The following is an 11,722-nucleotide window of genomic DNA, read 5'->3' as shown; positions in this document are numbered from 1 at the left end:
AGAATATGCATGATGGTTATTTTGTTCCTTCTTGTTTTGTATTTTTCTAACTAATGAACAGATGTTACTTTTGTGATAATCACATTTAAAAATAAATTTTGCTGGCAAGTGGTAGCACATGGCTGTAATCCCAACACTCAGGAGGCTGAGCAAAGAATCTCAAGTTCGAGGTCAGCCTGGGCTATGAAGTAAGCTACATATCCAGGTTCAAAAACAATTAACATCAGGAAACTGTACCCTCTGTCATGGTTTTCCAGGAACTAATGACTTAATTTCACCTCCAATTCTGAATACTATCTCTTAGGACTGGTATAATTTTCTTTCTTTTCCTTCAGTTCTAATTTTGGTTGAGACAGTCTCACTCTGTAGTGCAGGCTGAGCTGAGACTCTCCATATGTCTCAGGCTGGCCTCAAACTTGTAATCCTGCCTCAGCCTCCCAAGCACTAGAATTACAGGTATGTACCAGCAAGGCCAGCTCTTTACTTCCATTCAGTATTACTTTTTTTTTTCTTATCAATTTTATTGAGAAACAAATAGTAATGAGAGTTTCAAAACAGGATTGTAGGACAGTTACAATTAATACATTGCATATTATTGTCTTTGTAGTAGTTATTCATAGTATAAGATGCAGACATGATATCCTGTCCAAACATTAGTCATTAGTGTTACTTCTTTTTTTTTTAATTTTTATGTGTGTGTGTGTGTGTGTGTGTGTGTGTGTGTGTGTGTCCAGCTCAGCCCACCAGGGGGCGGGGCTGGCTGGCATGTGGTGCTGGGGGATCGAACCGCAGTCCCTGTGCTTTGCCAAGCCTGCTCTAAGTAGGTGCTTCAGACCACTGAGCCATCTCACCAGCCCTGTTACTTCTTCTTTTTTTTTTTTTTTTTTTCAGAACCAGGGATTGAACTCAGGCCCTTGTGCTTGCCAGAGAAGCACTTATTTCACTGAGCCATCTCCCTGGCCCTTTTAATTAGATTTTTTTTTCCATTACTTCTTCTTTCACCCTATTAAATGTATTTGTGATAAGCTCCCCCAAAAATTTTCTAGAGAGCAGAGGATGTAGGCTTATGATAGAACACCTGCTTAGCATACATGAATCTCTGGGTTTAATTCCCAATATGACCAAAATTCAATAAATAAGTAAATAAAAGGGCCAGCCAAATATCTCAGTGGATTAAAGCGCCTGCTTAGGCAGACACAGGGGCCGGGACTTCAATACCCCGGGCCTGCTGGCCCATCCCTGGGGCACGCTGAGACGACGATTGAGACAGGGCATGGTGGCAAGCACCTGTAATCCCAGAACTTGGGAGGCTGTAAACAGGAGGATCACGGGTCTAATCTATGCAGTGAGACCCTGTACACCCTGTACAGCCTGTCCTAAAATACAAAAAGAAAAGTAAATAAAAGTTTTCCAGAATCCTGATGGCCATAACTAAGACTGTGCACAGCCCTGACCAGCCTTCTCACGCATGCTGAGCACAGCCATCCCTCTTCTAACAGTCACACCTCAGTCCTCCTGCCCATAGATGCCTTGACAGCTTACCCTCTCTGGTCAAGCCTTTCCACGTCCTCCACCCGCATGCCAAAGATGAAGAAATTCTCCTCTCCCGCCTCTTCTGCCATCTCTACATTAGCCCCATCCATGGTGCCAATGGTCAGAGCCCCATTGAGCATGAACTTCATGTTGCCAGTGCCTGAGGCCTCAGTGCCCGCAGTGGAGATTTGCTCAGAGAGGTCAGCAGCCGGGATCACTGGAAGACAGCAGCAGGCGACAAGGTCAGTGCAGGGAACTGTCCCTCCCCAGTTGTGCTAGGCTGGCCCTGGGCATACCCAGATGCAGAGTTCCTGCTACCCCAACCCTCTGATCCTTACCACCCTCTTGCTAGTCTCATCCTTCTGCTTTTTTTGTGTGTGCCAGGAACTGCAATCAGAGCCTCAAGCTTTCAGGGCAGGTGCTGCACTGCTGAGCTATATCTCCTGTTCTTTTTATTTTATTTGTGTATTTAGTACAGGGTCTCACTACACAACTCAGACTCACAATGATCCTCCTATTTTCAGCCTCCCCAGTGCTGGGATTACAGGCATGCACCACCATGCCCAGACTCCAGTGGCTCAGTGTGCCCTGGGGTTGGGGCCAGCACAGCATGTGGTGCCAGGGATCAAACCCTGGTCCCTGAGCTGCCTAAGCATGTGATTAGCTCACTGAGCTATCTCACCAGCTCTCATATTCCCTGTTCTTGTTGATTCCTGAATACCTGAAATTCCAGCCTGGACTCTGTCCAGTTCCCCCAGATCTCACCTTGTATGGCCTATAATCCCATCAGAGGGACATCCTCACCCAGAAAGGTTTTGCTAGTGCCTTTCCTGGGGCCCAGTCCATCCAAGGTTCCAAGGTCCTGGTGGCAGCACCCACCTTTTTCAGCCAGTGAGACACGATAGTTCTCCAGGAAGATCACACGAAGGCGATCTCCCACCACTGGGTCGTGGTTCACCACATCCCCAATGGCAGTGATGAGTTTGATGATCATCTTGGCCATGTGGTAGCCAGGAGCGGCCTGCAGGACACAGTGCAGGTTCAGCACTAAGACCTTGGCACATGCACAATCCATCCCACAGCTCGGCCAGGCTCATTCCACCTGATGGCAGCCACCCAGAGCCCTGGTCCAGGTTTAGCTTCTTACCTTGCCTCCAATCATCACAGTCCGTGGCACAACAAACTTGTTAGGCTCCTTTTTGATGCCTGTGGAGAGGAAAGGGATGGCATTGGTCAGCTTTCCTCCCCTGCCTAGGTGTTCCCTGATGGCACCCTGGAAGCCATGCACCCATGCTAACAAGCAGTAGGCTGAACTTCCTTAATCACTTTCTCTGTGGCTGTCATTTCCTTCTCTCTGAGCCTCAGTTTGGCCATCTATGGAATGGAGCTAGGGATGGAGCAGGGGATGGCGTCCTGAGAGGAACACAGAGAGGAAGACAGAGGTGTCTGGTCGCCCTGCCACTCACGGTTGTACAGGGTGATGATGTGGAGGCAGTTGAGGAGCTGGCGCTTATATTCGTGAATCCGTTTCACCTGGATGTCGAAGAGTGAGTTGGGGTTGATGTGGACTTTGTATTCTCTCTCCAGGTATGCAGAGAATTTCAGTTTGTTTTCCTGCAAGGAAGGGAAGGAGAAGGCTCACTAATAACCTTCAGCTTCAAACATAAATGGTCCCCCACCCAGACATTGGACCTGGCCACATCCCCCACGTGCCAGCCCTGGCCTGCATGTCCCAGGCTGCAGCGCTGCCTACCTGCTTCACTTTGGCCACATCCCTGATAAAGGCTTCATCATCCACATAGGAGAGCAGTTTGCGCAGCTGGTCCAGGTCCGAAATATATTCCTCCCCAATGCGCTGTGGGCAGGTGGTTCTCAGTCAAGCCCATTCCCTCTGTCACCATTTTCTCAGACACAGAGAGGCCCCTTTCTGGCTCAGCTGGGCCCTGCCACCCACCTCTGGGAGCTTCTCATCCCCCTTTCTGCCTGAACACTACTGGCTGGCCCAACCAACGCCAGAAGGCCTTGTTCTTACATTGGTAAGTCCTCTCTACCAGATATCTGGCCCCTTGTAGTCTCATTTCAGATAGGACCCATTGATGACCCCCCTCCTTAGGCCAGGACCTCCAGCAGGCTGGCCTCTGTAGCCAGGACTCATGAGCGCAGAGGCCACACACATACAAATAAGAAAAGATACTGCACAGTTTCGAGAAACAGGATGGGATGGTTTTCAGCTCTCAGCTGTGAGTCCTTGTACTGTGAGCCCCCTACACAACCATACTCGAGTGATACCTGCAGTGTCCTGTGGTGGCTTTACTCGCTCTCACCTCAGCAATGACCTCTGCCAGCCCAGGGTTACACAGAACCAACCAGCGCCGAGGAGTTATGCCATTTGTCTTATTCTGGAATTTATGAGGCTCCAGCTCGTAGAAGTCCTTGAAACTGCAAGGTGGAATGGGATGAGGGTCACCACCCACCCCTGCAAGGGCCCTCCTCCCAGAAGCCCCTAGTTCTTCCTGAAAGGGGCTTCTTCTGGGAAATGCAGACCTTCTGGAGGTGCATGTCCTGTAAGAGGGGTTATGGGAACAGGACTGGACTGGAAGGGGCTGAAGTGCTTGAGCGCATGCACCACCTGTGGGCAGGACCAGCTACAGGAGCCTGGGAGTCTGGAGAGTGGGCTCACATGGTCTTCTTGAGGATCTCAGAGTGGATACGAGCCACGCCATTGACTGCGTGCGAGCCGGCGATGCACAGGTGTGCCATGTTGATACGCTTTACTGCGCCCTCTTCCACTAGTGACATGCGCCGCAGTCGATCTACGTCCCCAGGGAAGGTAGCCGCTACCCGCTGTGCCCAGAAGAGCCCAGAACTAGCACCAGAGCCCAAATCCCATGGTACCCCCAAGCCCCAAATACCCAAGGCTCTGCTCAGAGCTGTGCCCACACCCGAGGTGCCAGGTCCTGGCTGGCCACCCTTCCAACTGCCCACTGTTGACGCCGCCTCCCTGGCTCACATTCAGAAAGCGCTGGTTGATCTCATAGATGATCTGCAGGTGCCGGGGCAACAGGGTCTCCATGAGGTGCACAGGCCAACGCTCTAGCGCTTCTGGCAGCACTGTGTGGTTGGTGTAGGCGCAGGTCTTGACGGTTATGTCCCAGGCCTGGCACATGGGGCAGGGAGTAGGATGCCAGCCCTGAACCCTGAGCTGTCCACTATAGCACATGGGGCCTGCCACTACAGAGCCAGATTCCAGGATTCCTCGCCTCATGCTCCTTGCTCACTCCTTTAACCCTCCCGCTCCCCAAACTGGGAAGGATCCTGAGGCAGAGAGGCTGAGCCCTGAAACCCACCTTGTCCCAATCCAGCCGCTCCAAATCCACAAGAATCCTCATCAGCTCAGGGATGGCCAAGGATGGGTGGGTGTCATTGAGCTGGATAGCCACCTGCATGGAAGGGGCTAGGAGTCAGACTGAGCCCCAAACCAAGAGCTACAATGACCATTCTTTGCCCTTTGGAGGCCCCCCAGAAGGCTGCTCTGGGTTGAGCCCTTGTGGAAACAACTGGGGGCAGCAGATGAAAGAGAAAGGCTGGCATTGTCTGAAAATCTTAGGCAGGATACCTTATCTGGGAAAGCATCGAAGTTTGTGCGCACAGGATCACGGCTGCCGAACTTGGAGGACTTGAAGCGCCGGATAATATCCTGCAGGGTAGCAGCCACTACGAAGTACTCCTGCTTCAGCCGCAGCTCCTTCCCCTCAAAGAACTAGGGACAGCGCAAAGCAGGTGGAGCCCATGTGCCAGAAGCGTGGCCTAAGACCACTACAGCTGTGGCCAGGAGAGATCCCACCCACACTAAGACACTAAGACATAGCTCTCTAAACTGTACCCCGCTAAGGCCTAGGGGTCTTTGCTCCACTAAGTAACAGTGATAGGGGATGGTGCCACAACTGGGGAAACAAAGAGACTAAGTATTATTATCATGGATATCACCTGCCTCCTAAAACTCAAGTGTCCTCCCATTCAAAGGACCTGGGCCAGGGGAACAGGACACACAGGGCCAGCCATCTACCCTGGTGAAAAGGGCAGCAGCAGCTCCCCTGATCCCTCTCCCAAGATTCAGGCTTCCAGCCCCAATCCCAAAGGGTGACGCACGTTATCATTGGGGTACAGGACACGAGAGATGTTCTCAGCCAGATTTCGGTCCAGTACAGCCTGGATGTAGCCACCAACATTGACTGAGGGACAAAAGTGACAGGTCAAGGCTGAGGCTGAGCCCAGGCCAGGCAGGGGCTAGGCAGGCTGCTGACAACCAGCAGATGAACTCACAGTCCTTGAGGTTGAAGTCATTGGGCGCTTTGGCAGACCAGAGGCGCATGGTGTTGACCACGTTGTTTCTGTAGCCAGGCACAGGTGTGTCATAAGGCATGGCCAGTACCACCTGGGAGAGGCACCTGAGTCAGAAGCTGGATGGGCCACCCTGGGTGGCAAGCAGCCCTAGACATCTGCTTCCTCTGTTGAACGGGGCGGGCCTCCCTCATTGCAGGAGAACTCAAGAGATTGTTTATGAATTCTGCCAACTCCCAACCTCAAGTTCTAGCCCCAGCACTATGAGCAAACTTCATGACCTATCTGAATCTCACCTATAAAAAGAGGATATCCCCTCTTTAAAAAAGGGGGTGGTAGGGGCTGGGGCTGACAGCTCAGCAGTCTAAGCACCTGCTTGGTAAGTGCAGGGACCCGGGTCCAATCCCCAGTACGGCATGCAGTGCCAGTCACTGATGCTGAGCACGGTGGTACATGCCTGTAATTGTAGCACTGGAGAGGCTAAGACAGGAGGATCGCTAGAGTCTGAGCTGCATAGCAAGACTCTGTACCAAAGAAATAAAAGATTTTTTTAAAAAACTTTAAGCAGGAGCGATGGGATGTTGCTCAGTGGCACACTGCCTGCCTGGCAAGCATGAGACCCAGAGTTCAATTTCTGGTACCAAAAAAAAAAAAAAAAAAAAAGTGACAGTAATTACATCATAAGAGAAAAAGAATAAAAGAGGATATCCTCTGACATCTCCTGAAGTACCCCCAAATCCTGCCTTGTTCATTCAGACTGTCATGAGGACTATGGGAGAAGCAGAATGAAGCTCACTCTGTGGGGTGGGGCTAAGCCTCTAACCTGGTCTGGGCAAAAAAGCTAGGGAACACATCATCACCATCATATTTGTTTTTTTAAATTTTTTTAATATATTTGGCACAGGGTCTCACTAGGTAGCTCAGACTCATAGTGAACCTCCAGCTTTCAGCCTCCCCAGTGCTGGGATTACAGGAGTGTGCCACCATGCCTGGTTTTCATGGCTCAGCAAGCCCAGTGGTGGGGCCGGTGTTGCATGTGATGCTGGGGATCAACCCTGGCCCTGCACTTGCCTAAGCAGGTACTGAGTCTGCTGAACTATCTTGTCAGCCCTTGTTTTTTGTTTGAGATAAGTCTGCTATGTAGTTCAGATTAGCCTTAAACTCACTATGTAGTCCAGATATGTAGTCCAGAATAGCCTCAAATTCACAAGAATCTTCCTGCCTCAGCTTCCCAAGTGCAAGGATAATAAGCATGTGCCACCACACCCAGTGAAGACATACTCTGGATTCCTGAGAGGCTAGTGGAGGCCAAGTCAGGCTGAAGGGGTCACAGAGGTCACATCTATCTAGAGTTATTTTGTCTGGTTGACCAATTGGCTAATTAGCCAAGTGAAATGCTGGCCTATCTCCTACTACTAGCAAGCTTCAGCCCCCCTGCCCTATATTAATAGGCAGTATAGAGCAGTATGGAAGCTGCAGCCAGAAAGAGCCAGGGCTCTGGCTATTTATTTTAATATATTTAATACAGGGTCTACAGAGTCTCACTACACAGATCGGACTTGTAGTAATCTTCCTGTTTTCAGCCTCCCAAGTGCTGGGATTACAGGTGCACCCACTGTGCCCAGTCTCATGCCCAGTCTCATTCATTGTCTCAGCGTGCCCCAGGGGCGGGGCTGACATGGCAGGCTGGGGATTGAATTCCCAGCCCCTGCATCTGCCTAAGCAGGTGCTTTAATCTACTGAGCTATTTGGCTGGCCCTCTTATTTATTTTCTTTTTGAGACAGGGTTTTGCTATGCAGGTCAGGCTGGCCTTGAACTTACTTTGTAGCTCAGGATGGCCTCAAACTCATGGCAATTCTCCTGCCTCAGCCTTCTGAGTGCTGGGATTAAAGGCATGCACCACCAGGCTAGCCAGAGCAGCATGTGCCAGGATGCCTCTGTCCTCTGCCTGGTAAGAGTAGATTAATGCCCAGTTCTGAAAGCCTAGAGGTTCTATGCAGCCCACCTGCAGGCTGAGGACCTCCAGCCATGGAAAGACAATTGTCTGAATAGGGCCTGGACACTGGCTTTGGCTTTAGGCCTCCTCTAAATTGCTGTGTGACCTTGAACAAGTCCATTGAAAACCTGGAAGCCTTAATTGCCTCTCTCCTTTATAGACTATTATCTTGCTTTCCTCCAGCCCCAAGGTCAGATGTGCAGTGGAAAGTGAAATCACTTTGATAGTCCTTTGTTTTGCTTTGCCCTTTTGTTTTGGGACACGATCTCTATATATAATTCAGGCTGGCCTTGAATTCACCTATTCAGCCCAAGCTGGCCTCAAATTTATAGCAATCCTCCTGCCTCAGCCTCCCCAGTGCTGGATTACAAGCATGTGCCACCACACCTGGCTACTTCTAGGTTTTGAGTTTTTTTTTCCAGAACTGGGGATTGAACTCAGGCCATTGTGCTTGCCAGGGAAGTGTCTATTCTACTGAGCTATCTCTCTGGCTCCCTACTTCTAGGTTTTGACCTTAGCCTACCTTGTGTGACCCTCACTCCTGCCTCTCCTCTGGCCATGTGTGACCTTGTATGTTACTCGACATCTCTGAGCCTCAGTGGCTTCTTTTTTTTTTTTAATTGGTGGAACCAGGGATTGAACTCAGGCCCTTGAGCTTGCCAAGGGGCTTCCATTGTTAAAGAGCCACAAGTCCAGCAGCTTCTGGGCTCTCTCCCTGCAGCCGCTTCCTCCTCTACCCAGCCCTTCCTCACTCTCACCTGTGTGTCCACCCACTTGGCCCCCTGGCTGGTGTGCTCCACACGACCATAGAAGTGCACAGGCAGCGTGAACTCAGGACGCGCCTTTTCCCAGGGGTTGCCATAGCGAAGCCAGTCATCAGCCTCCTCCATCTGCACCAAAGGCAGGCAGGGGAAAGAAAGGTAGTGTCAGAGCCAGATACTCAGGCTACAGTGGAGACGTGGTATATCACAAGCAGGTCATAGGTCACAAGCTGGCTTCAGGGCAAGGAGGAGGATAAAGGATGCTCTCCTGAGAGGCAGGGGCAGTCTCTGGACCTGTCCCTCAATAGATGATACAATGGACAGGTTGCTTACCTGCCAGCCCCCACTGATCTTCTGGTTAAAAATTCCGAACTCATAGCGGATCCCGTAGCCATAGGCAGCCAGGCCCAGGGTTGCCATGGAGTCCAGAAAGCAGGCTGAGGGTGTTGGGGAGGTAGATGTCAAGGACCTAGTGGAAGGAACCATCTGCTCCCAACCCCTGCCCCACAAGCTGCCCACCTGCCAGCCGGCCCAGTCCTCCATTGCCTAGCCCTGCGTCCTCCTCAATTTCCTCCAGCTCCTCCATGTCCAGGCCCAGCTAGAGGGACAGGTGGCAACTGTCAGTGTCAAGTGCCTCCAGAAGAACCCCCCGCCAACCCTTAGGGCTCCCACTCCCACACCTGATAGGTGGCCTCATCACAGGCATTCTCCAAAGCCAGATTCACCATGGTGTTCTGTAATGTCCGTCCCATGTAGAACTCCAAAGACAGGTAGTAGATCCTCTGTCGAGAGGCGGAGTGACAGGGAAGTGGGGTCAAGGCCACCCACTGACATTCAGAAGACTCAGCTGGGCCTGAACTGCTTCTTACACTCTTTGCCCCACTCTCCAGCTCCAGCATGTCCCTTCTGTGACCTCAGGTTTTTTTCTACCCACTTAAAGGAATCATCTTTGTACCAGAGAGTTAGCTTAGTAGAATAAGCACCTGCCTGGCAAGCACAGGGTCCTGAGTTAAATGCCCTGTACAGCCAAAGAAAGAAAGAATCATCTTGGACTTCAGAGCCCAATAGGTAAAGCCCTAATTCCAACATTCTCCTGACTTTGGACCAGTGCTTTTTCTCTCTGGCCTTAATTTCCCCCTTTGGAGAATGGGGCTAGCTGGAACTGCCTTGGGACGAGGTGCTGGGAGGAGAAGGGGTCTCCGTCCACCACACACACCAACAGCCCATCAGGGGTTGGGATGTAGAGAAGCACAGCCAAGCTCTCCTTCAGAGGACAAAGCCCAAGGGGGAAAAAAAGTCCTTTGTTCAAGGTCACACACACAATGACTCAGGGCTAGAGACTGCCCTCTCCGTTCCATGCAGTGCCCAGGTCCTCTTTGGCCTCAAGCTTAAAGGCCCAAGAAGTAGATGGAGCAGACAGCAGATGGGAGGATGCTCACACTGCCTGGCCTCCCAGAGTCCTGGGTTCCCTCCCAGCCCCTCCCCCACTCCTGGTGTGGGGTGTTAGGTTGCTGACATTTACCACTGACCCACCAGACACTTGATCCCTGCCATGCCAGCCTCACCCCGCCCATGGCATAGGCAACCATGCACACGTCCCTCTACCCCGGTTCCAAGTCAGGCCACAAATGTCTTCCTGCCCACCGACGACCCTCCCACCTTTTCTGAGAGGGAGCTGAGCCTTTGCAAGCGGCAGCTCTCTTGCCCTCAGCAACTCCTCTCAATCCAGTCTTTCCCCCTTGGTTTTCCCAGCAACCCCTGCTCCTGGTCCCCTTGGTCCCCTAACTCCAGGATCCTAGATGGATCACTTATTTTGCTGCAAAAACCCACAGTCTCTCAACTCCCTGATAGGAACCCCCACCCAGCCCCTTCCCCACCCTGTAACACCTTGGGGTCCTTCTCATAGTAGTACTGCTGCGTGCGAATCCAGCGCCCCACGAGGTGGTCACGCACGGTGTGGGCCAGTGCAAAGTAGTAGTCTCGAGGTGTGGCCACATTGCGGTCCTTGACCAGTGTAAAGTGGAGGTGCCGGTTGAAGTTCTTTTTCAGCTCAGTCACATTCTCGACACCGGCCAGGCCGCGCACACTGATCTGCTTTCTCTTCTCCTGGTCTGACAGGGGCCGGGACATGGCTGCAGGAAGGTGGGCTGGACCGATTGGACAGAGGGACAGCCTCAAGGTGCCTCCAACCAGGGAGTAGAGCCCCAGAGCTGCAAGGGGATTTAAAGCCAGGCTCTGGGCAGAATGCCCCGCCTCCCCCAGCCAGGGAGGGTCTTGGCTAGGCTACTCAGAGAGCTATTTTGGGGACAGGAGGAAGAGAAGGAGAGGGAGGGGTGAGCTTTCCCTGGGCCAGGCTTGGTCTTGCCTGTTCATAGCCTGTGGTGGCCCACTTCCCCCAGGCTTTACAAACATGGGCCTCTGTCTTCTGTCCTCTGTCCCTGCCTTTTGCAGTGTTAGAGACAAGATGCTGCAGGCAGACTGAAAGATTGGGAGGCCTAAGGCTTGACTAGAACTGGCTGGCTGAGTGACTTCGGCAGAAGTGTCCCCCAACCTGAGCCCTTTTGTTGGTACATACATAAAGGGTGGGACTAGACCAGGTGTGGTGGTATATGCCTACATCTCAGCACTTGGGAGGACGAGGCAAGAGAATGGCTTTGAGTTGAAGCCAGACTGAGCTACATTGAGACCCTGTCTCAAAAAAAAACAAAAGCCAAGGGTGGAACCGGATTGCAGGGGCTTAGTCGGGGTTCTGGAAGAGGCTAAGAAAGGGCTGCCATGGAGGCAGATCTCAGGAGGCCTAAGGCCTATGCTGAAAGGGGCCAGGAAATGATCTCCTTCACTGAAGCAGCAGGGCTTGCCTTCAGCATCTGCCTAAATGTGTAGAAAGGACCACAACTTGGCTAAATTCATCATGGTGGCTCTCTCTGGGGGTGGGGTATGTGGTACCATCAGTAGCTACACCCAGATGGGGAGGCCACACAATGTGGCTGAAGGTCATGGGCCTTGTACAGCAGACATAAAGCCAGCATAGAGGGCACTGGACAGCTATGAGAACAGGTACCAAGGTCCTGGGTTCCAGATCCTATGAGG

General features: G+C 51.9%; 1 protein-coding gene across 1 annotated transcript in view; it reads right to left on the bottom strand.

The window, feature by feature from the left end:
• Nucleotides 1-11,122, bottom strand: part of Pygm (glycogen phosphorylase, muscle associated) — a 14,766-nt gene extending 3,644 nt beyond the window's left edge. The window contains exons 1-17 of the mRNA XM_004643743.2: nucleotides 10,520-11,122; nucleotides 9,313-9,414; nucleotides 9,152-9,230; nucleotides 8,966-9,069; nucleotides 8,630-8,761; nucleotides 5,857-5,968; nucleotides 5,683-5,765; nucleotides 5,150-5,293; nucleotides 4,881-4,973; nucleotides 4,544-4,690; nucleotides 4,214-4,377; nucleotides 3,858-3,972; nucleotides 3,287-3,388; nucleotides 3,000-3,147; nucleotides 2,681-2,739; nucleotides 2,413-2,554; nucleotides 1,543-1,750 (exon numbers count right to left, since the gene is read on the bottom strand). Coding sequence (XP_004643800.1) covers nucleotides 1,543-1,750; nucleotides 2,413-2,554; nucleotides 2,681-2,739; nucleotides 3,000-3,147; nucleotides 3,287-3,388; nucleotides 3,858-3,972; nucleotides 4,214-4,377; nucleotides 4,544-4,690; nucleotides 4,881-4,973; nucleotides 5,150-5,293; nucleotides 5,683-5,765; nucleotides 5,857-5,968; nucleotides 8,630-8,761; nucleotides 8,966-9,069; nucleotides 9,152-9,230; nucleotides 9,313-9,414; nucleotides 10,520-10,762 — 2,177 coding nt within the window. The 5' untranslated portion in view covers nucleotides 10,763-11,122. The remainder of the gene's footprint in view (nucleotides 1-1,542; nucleotides 1,751-2,412; nucleotides 2,555-2,680; nucleotides 2,740-2,999; nucleotides 3,148-3,286; nucleotides 3,389-3,857; nucleotides 3,973-4,213; nucleotides 4,378-4,543; nucleotides 4,691-4,880; nucleotides 4,974-5,149; nucleotides 5,294-5,682; nucleotides 5,766-5,856; nucleotides 5,969-8,629; nucleotides 8,762-8,965; nucleotides 9,070-9,151; nucleotides 9,231-9,312; nucleotides 9,415-10,519) is intronic.
• Nucleotides 11,123-11,722: the final 600 nt, after the last annotated feature.

Source organism: Octodon degus, unplaced genomic scaffold, assembly GCF_000260255.1.
Source record: "Octodon degus isolate 3935 unplaced genomic scaffold, OctDeg1.0 scaffold00184, whole genome shotgun sequence".
Taxonomy (NCBI): Eukaryota; Metazoa; Chordata; class Mammalia; order Rodentia; family Octodontidae; genus Octodon; species Octodon degus.
The sequence above is the reverse complement of the archived record's forward strand: the minus strand, read 5'-3'. Positions and strand labels throughout refer to the sequence as shown.